Source organism: Ornithodoros turicata, chromosome 4 (assembly GCF_037126465.1).
Source record: "Ornithodoros turicata isolate Travis chromosome 4, ASM3712646v1, whole genome shotgun sequence".
Classification (NCBI taxonomy): Eukaryota; Metazoa; Arthropoda; class Arachnida; order Ixodida; family Argasidae; genus Ornithodoros; species Ornithodoros turicata.
In genome coordinates this window covers 34,205,267-34,220,296 of record NC_088204.1, presented here as the reverse complement: position 1 = coordinate 34,220,296, position 15,030 = coordinate 34,205,267, and the positions used below count along the sequence as shown (strand labels likewise).

Sequence of the window (15,030 nt, the reverse complement as noted above, 5' to 3'; positions counted from 1 at the left end):
CATCTTAGTACTGCGCTGGTGACGACGTACGGGTGAAAGCGGTGGATGAAGAGCAGGTGCTAGCGATCGTCGGCCGTGCATCCAGCGATCGTAGTTCGGGCGCCAAGTTGTAACGTTGCGAGCGTTACCGTGTAACGACGGACCTTCAAGCAAGACGCTCACACTTCATTTCCAGGAAGAATGTGTAGAGTCTCCCTCCGCCTCTTCTTCTACCGTTTATTATTGTTTCCATGACACATCGTCTTCGTCACAGATAGGTAGCCCAGAAATAAAAGAAGACTCGCAGAAGACGCAACAGACTCGACTGAACTGTTTTCGACTGTACTGCAACGCTTGAGATCCCATTATAAGGATGCAGAGCCGGTGCAAATCATAGATGGTGTTCACAACGTTAGCAGATTTCCTGGCAGGTGAAGAAGATCTGCATGAAAGCGCTACAAAGAGGAGTTAGCTGGTAATTGTGGCCCTGGTCTAGTCTTCTCACTGACAACATAGTATTTTTTTTTACTGTGGCCAGAATTAGAGATTGACACGGCCCGTCTCGCCCGAGGTTCCGTCCGTTCCCCGCTCTGGTTACCTGCATCTGTCCGGCCATGGGCAGGCCTTGGTGGTTTTACACAGAACCCTGTTATCTGCTTTCTCTGCTATCTGGTTTGCTTCGTAATTCCGAATCCTTACACTCAATGTAGTAAGAGTTGTTTCTACACGCTGCTTCTTAGGACCATAGACGCAGCTATACATGCAATGAGGTGTGGACGCTGAAAAGTCCCAAGCAGCACCCTGATGTGCTGCTGCCGACACTCCCGACATCGGCCCAATATACACTTTGCAACACCGCCCAAAGTTGGGCAGATGTCGGGTCAGGATATTGGCCCGATATCATTTGGACATGCTACTGATGTCATTTCGACATGCTACCGACATGCTGCCGATTTGTGAACGATGTTGCGCCAACATAATTTTGTATTTTTATTCGCGTGTTGGCAATCCTAACTACAAAAACTACGTTAGACTGGTTATTTGCGAGGAAACAACGTTTTATTTCTGCCATTGTTTCTTACTCGTTTTATTGTCTGATGGTTTCCTTTGTTTCTCGTATTTCCCACGGCGTGCAATGAGCGCGGCGTTACAAAAAGTTTAGAAAGACGAAACATGTTTAAAAGCCTAGGACCACGAAGTGCAAGAAGCTTTCAAAAGGTACCGGCATTCCTTTCGAAGCGAAAACAGATACTATATATTTCATGTCTTACGAGTTTCCGCAAATTCGAGAGCCCTGCTCGTCTCGGAATCAAAATGGTGGAGGTGACGCGTCTCAGTTTAATTCGCTCACGCATACAAACAAGGCTCAAATGAGGAATTGCTTCGAACATAAACTCGACATCAACGTACCGAATGTGTTTCGTACTTGCTTTTGGCGCGGGGCACCAAGTAGGTCGATGGAAAGCCAGTGTCAGCATCATGTCGTTGGCTTCGGTCAACATCGAGCCGACATTGCCAACTTCAGTGGGATGTTGGTCGCAAGTTGGCAGTGTCGGCGTCATGTCTCTGGTTTCTGTGGTCATCAAGCCGACATTGTCAATCTCTACGGGGTGTCAATCGCACGTTGACAATGTTGACATTGCCAACTTGATATCGGTCGCAAGGCGGCATTGTGGGCTACATGTGGGTCGTTTCGGCCAACACCGAGCCGACATTGCCAACTTCAGCATGATATCGGTCGCAAGTTGGCATTGTCGGCTGCATGTCGCTTGTTCCCGTCAACACCGAGCCGACATTGCCAACTTCAGCATGATATCGGTCGCAAGTTGGTAGTGTCGGGGATATGTTGGGCTGACATGCCCAACTTGTTGCCGATATCGGCCCAATGTCGTGTGCTGCCTGTGGTAAAACTGGGAGGTTGATGTAACGATTATCGACTTCTCCTACCACAGGTGATGGCGATGTTTGCTTAAATGTGTGATGTGACGACGGCAATTTTCCAAACCATGGAAGTTGCGCAGTGGCAATATAACCCAGACAACCATCAATCTTTACAGGATATCCACAAATGGTTGGAATATCGAGTGTCATTTTCAAATGTCCATCAGATATCCTGGGGACTATCCTTTGACGGATGTCAAGCTGCAGATATCCCTAGGAACCCTGTCGAGGGATATTAGAACATGGATATCCAGAGGAGCTCCTTACTATGATGTTTTTAGCAGGAATTTGTCATGACAGTTTGTCAGTTTTAGGGCTCACACATGGCCTTAACGACCCATGCACTGTGATGAAGCACTGCTCACTGCATAATACATGCAATTGTTTGGTGCTTCCTGTACATGTGTGTTCTGTGCCCTTGCTGCAGGTGAGCAGTGCTAAAGCAGTGAGTAAAGACAGACTTGGCAAAAATAATACTCGAAATACTCGGCACAAATGTACATTGCAAGTGTGCAGCGCAGCTCGTGCAGTGCATCCTTGAATTGAAAAGCGGCTAGTTTGAGAGATGTACGATATAAAATGTGACAAATAGAGTGTGTTACTGCTGTCTATCCCCACATAACTTATGCCCCCGATCACCTAAAAATAAAACCCTTGAGGGGGACATGGGACATGCCACGGGACACAGGGCTGTATGCACCTGCAAGGTGCATACAGCGGCTCAAATAGCCAGATACATTTTTTTACTATTTTCCATTTGACTGTGGCTCTGGCAGTATTGTTACAACTGTGAATGTCGGCCTATGGCGGAAGGTTACGCCCATTTTGAGTTGGGCTCGGAGTGGCACGACTGAAGACATGTTCCTATATTTTTAAAAAGACCTTGCAAGATGTGCGCATCCCAAGGACGTAAAATTACTTGCGTATTGTGTACGAGTTACATCGAAGCAGCACAAGGGCAAAACAGGCTGCTCACAGACCGGACGGGCTGTCCTCCCGCAGGTCTGAAACAGCAGTTTCATTACCGGAAACAGTAACGGAAACGTAATGGAAACGAAATTGAAAAGCTGGTATCAGAAACAGTTAACGAAAACGAAAATATAGCAGTAATGAAAATGGAAACGGTAATGAAAATACGTCCGATACCCTTCCCTGGTTATTATTGTAATTTGAAATAGCGTAAGTGCAGGCTAGCTGGTGTGCCAACTCCAAGAACTCCTGCTCAGGCACGTAACCGACTTTGTTATGTGTCTTGTCTTTTAGCTCGCAGTCTCTCATGCAAATGGAGGATTACTTAGAAGATACTCATGAATCATGCAGAATAAGTGCCAGCGACTGAAAGGAGGTTGTGAGGGAAGAACGAGGCGCCCGCTCTGCTTCCGAGAGGAAAAAGGTTTAATGAACCAAAAAACCGAAAAGCACAATGGCGAACCTCGGCCCGTGCCCACGAGACCCGCCTCGACCTCCTTTAATCCGCAACATCATCCCCGGCCGCGGGTGACGAGACGTCTGCTTCCAAACGGCAAAGCCTTTGAACTGGACGGGTTATGGTAGTGCCGCTTGCGAGACGTACTGAGCATGCCCGCACTAACCCATCTCTCCCTCGTATCAACTTCGCTATGCGTCCGAGCTTCCAAAAAGGGGGACGAACATTATCTTCCTGAAGCACCACCACATCCCCTTTCTTGAAACGACTTTGGGTAGGAGACGCAGTCACGTGGGCAGACCTCAGCTGCAGAAGGTACTCGTATCTCCAGCGCTTCCAGAAGAGTTCCTTCGCCTTCAGCATTTCTCTGAAGTTGTGCCGGAGGTCCTCCGCGTCAGGCTGTGAGATGGCAGCGTGTTCGCCCGGTAGAGAGATGGCTCGTTTGCCTATCAGAAAGTGGCTTGGCGTGAGGGGTACGAGTTCCTCGACATCAGATGCGACGTGGGTTAATGGGCGGGAATTTACGAGAGCTTCCACCTCGCATAGGGCTGTAGTTAGTTGCTCGAAAGTAAGGCGGCTTCTACCGAGACATCGCCTTAGATGCCGAGACGGTTGGAACGCATGTAGGGACGATGATGGTTTGACGACGTTTCCTTTGCTGAGAGCGGCAACCTCATGGGGGAAAGCCTCAGCCTGCACGCGACGGATCCAAAAGTTCTCAACATGCGTGATTTCCTCAAGTGTGAGTGGACCAGACACGGATGGTCTCGCAGATCTAGCGTTGTTCGCAAATCTCAGCATCCAGGCGGTGACCCGAAGGAGCCTGGATAACGTCCCGTAGTCCGTGATCTCCATCCATTCTTCAATTGCGACGACTGCCAAAACGGAGGCATGTTTGACCACAGCTGGACATTCACTTGCTGGAGAGGCTCTGTCATCGGTTAATCGAATCCCTGGTTGGCAAAGCTGGTTTTCTGTACTCACGAAGGTGCCAAACGACGATGAGAGCCAGCCGGGACCTATCCACCACAATCTGCAGCACTTCAGAGTGGTAGCGGATACGCCCCGAGTGAGCAAATCCGCGGGGTTGTCACTACCGCTGCAGTGGAACCATTGATCAGCGCGCGATGAAGACAAGATTTCGGTTGTTCGAGACTGAACAAATTGCTGGGTTTTGCTGCCAGATCCATGAATCCACTGAAGAGCGATGGTGGAATCTGTCCAAAAATGTACTGGCACTTGACTGAGAGTCTTCAGCGCGGAAACGTGACGGTAGAGACGTGTAGCCAAGAGGCAGGCGAGGAGCTCGAGACGAGGCAACGACACCTGTTTTAATGGTGCCAGACGAGCCCGTGCTATGAGCAAATGGACCAGAAGAGAGCCGTTGGGAGAAAGACTCCGCAAGTGTATGGCAGTGCCATAGGCTTTCGGACTGGCATCTGCGAAACAGTGCACATCGACGGGTGAGTTATCTTCAGGGAGAGCGCAGCGCGGGAGTCTGAGCAGGTTCAATTCTCCCAGGCTGACCTTCCACTTCTCCCAGATTGCGTTGTCTGATTCGCTAACTGGTTGGTCCCACGATAGGCCATTGCGCCACAGGTCTTGAAACAGAATTCTCGCAGATATAATGACAGGTGCGATGTACCCCAAGGGGTCATACACAAGTGAAAATGCTTTCAAGACGGTGCGCTTCGTGGCAGGGTGTGCGACGGCGAAGTCTGCTGCTCGAGTCGTGTTGAGAAGAAGACCGTCCGTGCTGCGATCCCAATATAGGCCGAGAACCTTGACGATGGGGTCGCCGTCGGAGGCATTGTCATAGGACGTGCCGTCCATGAGAAATCTCTCCCGCAGAACCGGAGAGTTTGAGGTCCACTTGCGAATATCCATTCCAGCGGATTTCAGTATCTCCACCGTTTCTTGGTATACCTGCAACGCATCACCGTCTGACGTGCAGCCGACGACCAGATCGTCGACATAAAACCCCGTCCGGATGCGGGATACGGTGTTGGGATAATCCGAGCAAACTACCTCAAAGTGGTGTTGTAGCGTTGCTGCTAGCAGAAATGGACTCGAAGTAGCTCCGAAAGGGACTCTAGTCATCCGCCACTCGACAAGTTCGAGATTGCTGTCGTTGGATGCCTGCCGTACATCCTTTACCCACAGAAAGCGAAGAAAATCTCTGTCTTCGGGGCGAATGATGATTTGCAGGTATGCCTTCCTGTTGTCGGCGGTTAAAACTGTGGAGCTGCAGCGGAACTGCAACAGAAGATGGAGCAGATCTGCGTTTAGCTTCGGCCCTTTCATCAGGAGAGTGTTCAACGATTGCTGACCTGGCAAGTGGGACGACGCATCAAATACAACGCGGAGTTTCGTGGTGATCGCCTCTTGTCGCACAACCGCGTGATGGGGCATGTAATAAACGTTTTCTTGGCGGCTGGTGATCCCCATTACCTTCTCAGCATGACCTTCGTCAAAATACTCACGTATGACCTTGTCATACTGAGCCAGCAATTCTGGGTCGAAACGAAACCGACGTAGTTGCGAGAGGAGGCGCTGTAGAGCCGTATTCCTGTTATTGGCGCAGGCAGGGAGCCCTAGTTCTGGTTTAACCATTAGCGGGACGACGTAGCGACCGTCACATTGGCGTACATGGCTTGTAAAGTAGGCGGCCGCAAAGTCATCGTCGGGATCAGGAACCGGATCGCTTATGCCAAGGGCATCCAATCGCCACGCTTCCGAAGGGTCCATGTGGTCGAAGAGTTCTTGTTCCTCGCAGGAAAGGGAGAGGACTGATACCACGGTAGACAGCGTTCGACTGGGTGACCGCTGGACTCCCTGAACGACCCATCCGAAAATGGTCTCCACCGCAACAAGATCGCCAGGGAGACGTTCCACTCGGCCGGTGACCAGCTTCCAATAGTAATCGGAACCCACCAGCAGAGCGATGTCCGTGGTGCAGCTCGTATCAGCCACTTCGAGGCCTCGCAGCGAGAGAAGGCTCATGGTTACGTCGTCCAAGGCTGGCGTAGACACGCGGCATAGTTCAGAAATGCCGAGGGCTTCAAGCTCGATGCACGACCGCGGATCCGAGATGGCTTCGAGGCGGACTTGCACCCGTTCGCAGTGGAATCTTCTGGGGTGGCGCGTACGTGCGAAAGAGAACACGGAGAGGTCCTCCTCACCAGTGATTTGGCACCCTAGCTCCTTCAACAGATCGCGACGTATAAACGTTTGTTGACTACCCGTGTCAAGAAGCAGCCGAATTCGCTTCTTGCCTGCAGGTCCTTCTGCCCAAACCGAGACTGTCTGAAGGCGTGCCATTCCAGATTTTGCATGCACGTTCGAGGGTGATGAAGACATGACAGTCTGTGAGACGACGTCGTCCAACACTTCGCGCGGTGCCTCCATGTCTGCAGTCGCGGGGAGAGTGGTCGAACAATGCTGAGCCTCCGGACGTCTTTGAATGTCACACAATATGGAAAGGTGATGTCCGTGGCACGTCGCACAAGACAACCCAGCCGCAGATCGGCAAACCCGTGAAAAATGTCCGGATTTGCCGCACCTGAAACATCTTCCCGCTCTAGACAAACGATGGCGCATATCGGCTGCCGGTACAACCGCCGTGCAGGACTGCAGCGGATGGTCCGGCGAATGACACAAGGGACAGGGTGATGAACGTGCGTCAGCAGTCCGCTTCGGAGGTGCGGCGTTTGCAGCGGCTAGGGCAGCGGCTGTAGGAAGCCGAACTGGCTCGTTAGGACTCTTGCTGCGAGCAGCCGACGCTGGCGAAACTGCCCGAGTGAGCAACACCTCTTCCCGAGTCTCCACCTGCACCTGAAGAAATGATAGCAGCGCCTGAAGATCCTCGGTGGCCTTGTCTATCCCAGTGCTTTCATTGTTGCCTTGGGGTTGAGGTACTGCGGCTGTATCCCTTCTCCGTTGATGAAAAAGGACACAGAGGTTTTCGGGCAAGCATCGTGTGATGACGCGGTACAAGATAACCGCATATTTATCCTTAGTTACCCCCAAAGAATCCAAAGCTGCCATTCGAATGGTCACATCGTCATGAAGACGTCGGAGCTGGGGAATGTTTTGGGAATTCGAGATGGGACGAAGAGCAAGCAAATGGTCGATGTGCTCCGCCGTAAGGAGTTCCGGTCTACCGTACCTGTGTGTGAGCAGAGTGACCGCAGAGTCGTAGTTGTCGCCGCTGATCCTGATGCTTTCGATGGATCGCTTCGCGTCGTCAGTGAGGTAGGAGACCAAGTACTTAAACTTCTCGACCGGAGCCAGTGCTTGGTTGGAGTGGATGGTGGCATCAAAATGCTGCCAGAATTGTTGCCATTCCTGTAATTTTCCCGAAAACTTGGGTATCTGAAGCTTAGGGAGAGCGACGGATTTTTGCCCCGCAGGACGCTGTTGATCCAAAGGTGCAACATTCTGCTGCTGGCGAAGCCTACGACGTGCCCTTGTGATCATTCCCTCGAGACCTTCCTCGTACTGGAGCGCACTGTCAAGTTCCGCTCCCAGCTGATCTTCGGGGGTTTCCTGGGCGATGCTGCTATCGAGGTCGTAGAGCGATTGCCGTTTTGCCACCAAATAGTCCAACGCAGCTTCAACCTCTTCGACGGACGAGTCCTGCTGCCCCAGCAGGTCGGAGAGCCGTGTCATGGTGCGCGTCAAGTGTGCACGTAGTCCACCTCTTGTACGCTTCAAGCGTTCCATGGCAAGTCGAAGGGAAAGCGAAGGAACAGGCGGCCTACGTTCCCGGGTTTCGGCACCAGAAATGTGTGAAGGAAGAACGAGACGCCCGCTCTGCTTCCGAGAGGAAAAAGGTTTAATGAACCAAAAAACCGAAAAGCAAAATGGCGAATATAGGCCCGTGACCACGAGACCCGCCTCGACCTCCTTTAATCCGCAACAGAGGTATATGCTGCGTGATTGTTGCAGGAAAACATTTACCATTTTGTGCATGGCATTATGTGTACTTTTGCAGCATGTCTTTCTACAGGTTTTCTCAATGCAACTGAATTCCCAGTTCATTCGCAATCTGGTATGGTAAGCAGCACGTTTTACTAGCTATTGGGCTAATATAATGTTGTACAGTGCGCTTTTTGTGCAAAACAGGATTGCAGATACTAAAGTAGCAATGTAGGGTAGTTAGCCCTGACTTATTCATCTCAAAGCAGCACAGGACAAGAACGACATGTGAAAAAGAAGTATCCTATTCCTAAAAAAGTAGTCCTATTCACTCGTCGTTTGTGTCCTGTGTAGCAGCTTCGAGATGGATAGGATTGCTGATAGTTTTTTAGACCAAGTCACCTTGAAATGAAGTAGCATTGCTGTCTACCTATACCGATTCATGCCTTGAAGTGTTCTATGATGACATGATGTGACAGCTATTTTTCTTAGATGCCGACAATGTGTCGGTAGTAGGCATTCCCAGTAATCCAGTTCTTGAATACTGAGTTACTTCCAGAATGTTCTCAGAGAGACGAAGATACCATCAACAAACCACTACCACCCACTGTACTGCATTGTCCTGTAGCAGTAAGTACTGTTTTTTGAATATGCTGGAATATATGGTCCCATTTTTGTGGTTCGTAGTAAGGTGGGCTATTCATATCCTCTACATTTTGTTCTTTGACTGATGTTGTAGTGGTGTTAGTAGTCAGAAGTGTAGCTTCTGCTTGAGGATGGCTCTGGAGATGGAATGACACCAAATATATCCCCGTTGAGTTCACTTCGCAGCTTATTCTGATCCAGCGGGAAGTTTATTATGGCCCTGCAATACATTTGCAAGTGGATTAGGGACCCAGAAATGGATTTCCGGCTAGGAGTCAATTTCCACTGTGGAAGTGGATCCACTTCAAGCCGGAAATTCATTCCTATCGGGAAATCCATTTCTGGTTCGATAATCCACTTGGAAGTAGATCCAGCTCGATATGGAAATTCATTCCTAGCTGGAAACCAATTACTGGTTCCGTAATCCACTTGCAATTGGACCCACTTCAACAATTTTTCAACATGTGTTCCCTGTTTCTTTATTTGTTACTTTCGTTTAACTTTGTACTGCAACTAGTTTGGCCCTGGTGCGGACCTGTAATACTGCCCGATTGAGCTGTTCCTCATTTTTGTTATTCTACTAGCATGCATAAGCAAGTTCATTAAAGGTTTCAACACCTTATTCATTTTCATCTATATCGCTGCAGGTGTCCGAGGTATGAAGGCAGAGTGACAGGTCACTGAACTAGAACCTGGCCAGCCTTGCACAAGGACAGCTTCTGTTGTTTGGAATGATTTGGTCGCTTTACCTTCCATCTTTGTGATGCTCATAACCATGCCATATATACACATTCCCTGTGGTTTCGAACAATTTGTTCCTTCTAGTTCAACTTTTGTGATACTTACAACCATGTCATGTACATACATAACACTGAATGTTGAATGTCAAATGGCATTTTTCACCTGGTATGTACTCAGCATTGCTTTGCTTTTTACAGTACAATAAAAATAGTTTCATGTTTTCGTGAAGCTCGGCGATTTCTTCATTGTAAGCTGAAAGAGTACAAAGTGTATGTATTGCTCGTGGTGCTTACCGCATCGCACGCAAGTGAAAGGCCTTTTCAGATTTCACAACCGGAAAGAAAAATTTTAATAAGCAATGTATCGAATTCAAATAATTTCTGCAAGCAAATGTGGAGATAAATGTACCTCATTATGAGGAATCCCGTGCAAGAAAACTCCCCATGATATCCAGAAGATATCTTAGGGTTATTGTGTGGACATATTTTACACAATTTAAGGGATTTTATATGTCAGGTATATCCAGATGATGTCCTGAAGATATTTCAAGGTTATCGTCTCCGACATTTTGTGAAATTCACCAGCAGTCAATAGATATATCCATAGGTAATCTAGTGGATGCCAACTGGACCTTTTTTGATTTCTTGTGGATATTTAATCTCCAACTGTGGATATCAAATGGATATTCAGAGGATGTAACATGGTTGTATGGGAATGGCCGGTCAATCTCTCGTCAGAATGTCACACAGCACGATTCTTATGTCTTATAAATTTTATATGCGTGTTTTATTGCATTGGGCAGTTTTGCTGTTTACCTTAATCACATGCCATCGTAACGCGCCTGGGATTTCACAACATTGGGAGACTGTACACAATTAACGTCTCGTATACTCTCACGACTCCTGAACTATAATGTCACACAGCAATTTAGTCTAATGGTTGATTGATTGATTGATTGATTATGTCTTTAATGGCACAAAGGCAACAAGGCCATAGAGCGTCAAAACTATGGTGAGTGTGTCGGAGATGATTATGGGAAGGATGATGTGAGAGAGAGTGTGTGGTAGTTAAAACCTATCTACAGGTATGAGCGATGAGCGATTAGATTGACCAGGATAAGAGAGAGGAGGATGACGATAACAAGCGAGCCTGGCAGTTAAAAGCTATCTACAAGTGTGACAATGAGATATTTACACGAGGAGTTCGGTGATATTGGATAAAAGCGGAGCAATGCTTATCATCTACATCTGACTAAGAAACCCACACGTGGTCAAAAATTTAATGACGTTATCAAACGGCACAAGAGGGGTGTCACCCACTAGAAGGGCTGGGTGGAGTGGGACATGGTATCTGTAGAATGCGGTGAAATACTGTTGGCGTTGGTGTTCGAAGTGAGGGCAGGATGCCAGTACGTGCAAGACAGTCAAGCTGTCACCGCAGTGCGCACAAGCTGGCGGATCCTGACCTCTGAATAGGTGGTGATGCGTGAGCCATGTGTGCCCAATCCTCAATCTCGCGTAAAGAACTTCGGATGATCTGTTGATGTGTTCAGTCCGATGCGGGGGGGGGGGGAAACGTGTGGCTGTGTGAGGTGTAGCTTCTTATTTTCTTCCATGTCCCACTTGCGACAATATGGTTTCATCTTGAAAATAGTCTTTCTGTTCCTCCTGCACAGGCTTCAATATGGGCTCCATGTTAGGTTTCGGCGGGCACGCTTTGCAGCACGTGTGATTGCTGGCGAGGCACCTTCAGGTGTGCTTGCTTCACTTGTAACAGGCGATGCTCGACTGCTCGATGCTCCCGTTACTCTGTGTTTTTTTAAACGATTTGGATGCACAATAAGTGTTGGTAGATTCAGTTTGACCAATAGCGGCAAGATGCGATCGAAGTAAGGAGGAGTTGGAACATTTCTCGCTCTTGAGACAAGATAATAAACGATTATATTACTATTCTCCAACGTTTGACCGTCAACGATTACTTCGAAGGTTTGCGCATTCCAGGAGATTGTTGGTTGTAGAAGTTGCAGAAGTTGGTTTGCTCTGACCTTATAACCACTACTCATAAAACCAACAATTGTGTCACTTTTCTCCCCCTCCTCGGTCTGTGTTCCTTCTTCTCGCGATCCAGGAAGTGTTTCGCTTGTATGTTGTTTTGCAGCTCTACTTGAATGTAGCAAAGAGTGAAGATACTGAATTATCTATTTTGCCTTGATGTCATCCGGTTCATCTTTCTTCAATATATTTGGGATGTGATCTTCTCGGTAAGGTACAAGTTCGTATTTCTGCATCGATTATACTCCGATTGCTTTTGCAATCGCTCTTCCACCCAATGAGGAGATGAGACCCAACAAAGGTGGTAATAGAAACTGCAGAAAACCACCTGATTGTTGCAAGACCATTTTAGCTTTCTTGACCCCCGTTGCGTCTCGTTTTGCCAAAATGCGAATTGATGCTGCGTAAGGTTTTAATTGCTTTCTTACTCTCGGAGTTACTGTGACGTTTCCTTCACAAAGGTTCATACAAATTTCTCTGACCGTATTCAACTGATCCTTTGTAGCATGCTCCAAAAGATAATAACGTTGCTCGGGTGACGTAGTTTCTGCGAGCAAGTGAAGAAAATGAATATTCTTCTTTACACGTTTCATGTTTTATATACTATTTGGCGATGATCGTCGGGAAATATGTTCGTCCACACTCGATAGTGGTCTGAACAATTTTGAGACAAGTCAATTACGATGTATGAATACGGTTTCTTACAAGCATCCTTATATATGCTTGTCAATAAGTCGCTTTTGTTCCGTCCAAACAATTGTCGTGAAAGTATTTGTAATTGATCCACAGTTCGAGCAGAACGACATAGAATTAGAGCACTGCTATTGAACTGAATACATCTATACAGAGGATCATTAACAAATAAATATTGAGTAATGAAGATGGCCGAACAGTTGAGATGGTGGCATCCAGCTACATAGAAGTTACAGATTTCTTTTAGCCTTTTCTTGTCAGCCAAGCAATCGTCAAATATGATTAAAGAATTTCTAACATCCTCCAGGTTAGTGGGAATATCTTGACTCAAAGTTACCTCGGGAAAATCGTCAAAAATAGGTTGCTTGTACAAGTATATGTACAGTATACGATCGCAAGGTTTATCGAAGACAGTGGCTCTATGCTTGATCAAACGTGTAACGAGTGTCGTCTTTCCACTTTGACTTTGTCCAGATATAGTCATTGAGACAGGAGTGATAAACCTATAAGGTCTAACCTCAGTCACCTCTTCCAAGTAAAGGAAGACTGGCATAAATAGCACATTACATAAGACTTTTACTCTTTTTTTCAAGCATGTGTGTTTTTTTTTATGAAAACGATAAATGGCAAACAACACTTAACCTTTATGCACTCCTTTAGTTTGTCAGTGTTGGATATGGGAGCTGAGAAACTCATATCTGTATATCTAGTGCAGCAAGTCAGTGTAGAATTCTCAAGTTCTAGCACTTTCAGCTTGTGCAAACACGCAATATGAGTCTGTGACTGTATCTTTTTTTTTCGGAACAAGTCTGTTCTAGACGTTTTTTTTTTCTTACTTTTTTCCTGTTCAAACTTGTCTAGACATGTGATGAGCACGTGATTGGTTACGTCAGAGAAGGTAACCAACAAAGTCAAACATGTCTATGCATGCACTGTTCGCAAAGCGCTATATAAGACTGCCCTCCATGACGATTTTTCGCACAGATCCTCACAGGAGAAAGGGTATGTTACAATTTTTCCTTTCGCTCCGATATGTGGGAAAGTGTGCTTATATTTATTCTTATTTTCAGCTTCACTCTGTGTGTAGAAAAGAATAAGTGGGCCAGAGTGAGAAGTCACCACAAGAGAAAGGTATGACATCTATTTTGGATAAGCTCGATAAACTCAAGAAACCTGGAGATGGAGATATTCAGAAAATGACTACCCTACCGAAGAATGAAAAGCTGGAGGTCTTGGATTTGCGAAAGATTGACACGGTGTACGGCGAAGCGGTCTATGTAAAAGTGTTGATGGAGAATGACAAACGTGTAAAGTTCTACCTTCCTAGTCGCTTTAAGCGTTTGACAGAGGATGATCTAGAGGAGATGAGACAACTGCCAAATCTTAAAATTGAGAAAAAGGAGAGATTCAAAGATGGCAAGAGAGTTGCCTCGCCCGACATTGTATTCACTCATGGGAAGAAAAAGTGATGATACATCGACATATCGGCAGCTCTTATCCTGAGACACTTCTCTCCACATCATGGTGACCTGTCACTTATGTCCTCAACACGAACGTCAGTACTATGCATCAATAGAGGGACTCCAAATTCATCTGGCAAACGTTCACGAACTCCAGACACCCTGCATACCATTTTGTGAGACTCTCTGCACACTACGGAACTACACGAAACGCTTCGAGTTGCATCTACATGACAGAGACGAAGCGGGGCATGAAGTGACAACGTTTTTTCATGAGTATGAACACTATCTTGCTAATGTATTGCGTCACTTTGGATTCCCACTGCGCTACTTCACATTTCTTAAAGTAGAACTTGGGCGACATACGCCCGATGAGGAGTTACGACTTGAGATTCATTTTGTACCTTCTAAAGTGAGAACTGTTTGGTCAGAGGGAGATGTACTGCTTTCGATTGCGCAGTCGAGTAGTGAGATGGCACAAACATTAGAAAACTTAGAAATTCAAGGCTCTGGTTTTTTTCTCTTTCGCATTCTTGCTTGTATTCTAAACATTGGACGTTTGGCTCCTCAGCTAATTGGATGTTCCCAATTTGAGTTACCGAGTGAATTGAAACAAAAGTATCGTTCCCTGTTGAATGTGGATTACGGACTACATGAAGATGAAGAGAACATGTGTTTTGTCTTCTCCGTGATTGCTGGACTACATCCTGCCTCGCATCATAGGCGGAGGGCGTCTTCCTACAGACCATACATAACACAGTATGTATTTCCTGATACATTTCCCGTAGCTTTCCCAAAAGATGTAGAGATATTTGAGAAACGTAATGAAATTAGCATTAAGGTGTACGCGTACGAAAAGGAAGAAAACTACATTTACCCCATCAAAGTTGTTGATGAGGAGCGTCAGAAACATGTGGACTTGTTACTAGTTGACTCTCATTTTTGTGCTCATCGCAAATTTTAATGGATTGTTTGTTCCACGTGGACAATTTCATTGTAAAAGATGTACAATGGGCTTCTGCTCAGAGGGAAGTCTGAAGTGGCATTTAAGTATGTGTAAGCAACAGAAAGTAGCCAAGACCATTTACCCAAAGAAGGGAGAGACATTAGCATTTGCAGGGGAACATCTCATGTCAGAAGTTCCCTTCTACTGTGTGTATGACTTTGAAAGTGT

At 46.9% G+C, this 15,030-nt stretch overlaps 1 protein-coding gene across 1 annotated transcript; it reads right to left on the bottom strand.

The window, feature by feature from the left end:
- Nucleotides 1–3,388: 3,388 nt before the first annotated feature.
- Nucleotides 3,389–8,017, bottom strand: LOC135392306 (uncharacterized). Its single transcript, XM_064623022.1, has one exon. The coding sequence runs from the start codon at nt 8,015–8,017 to the stop codon at nt 3,389–3,391; it is 4,629 nt and encodes a 1,542-aa protein (XP_064479092.1).
- Nucleotides 8,018–15,030: the final 7,013 nt, after the last annotated feature.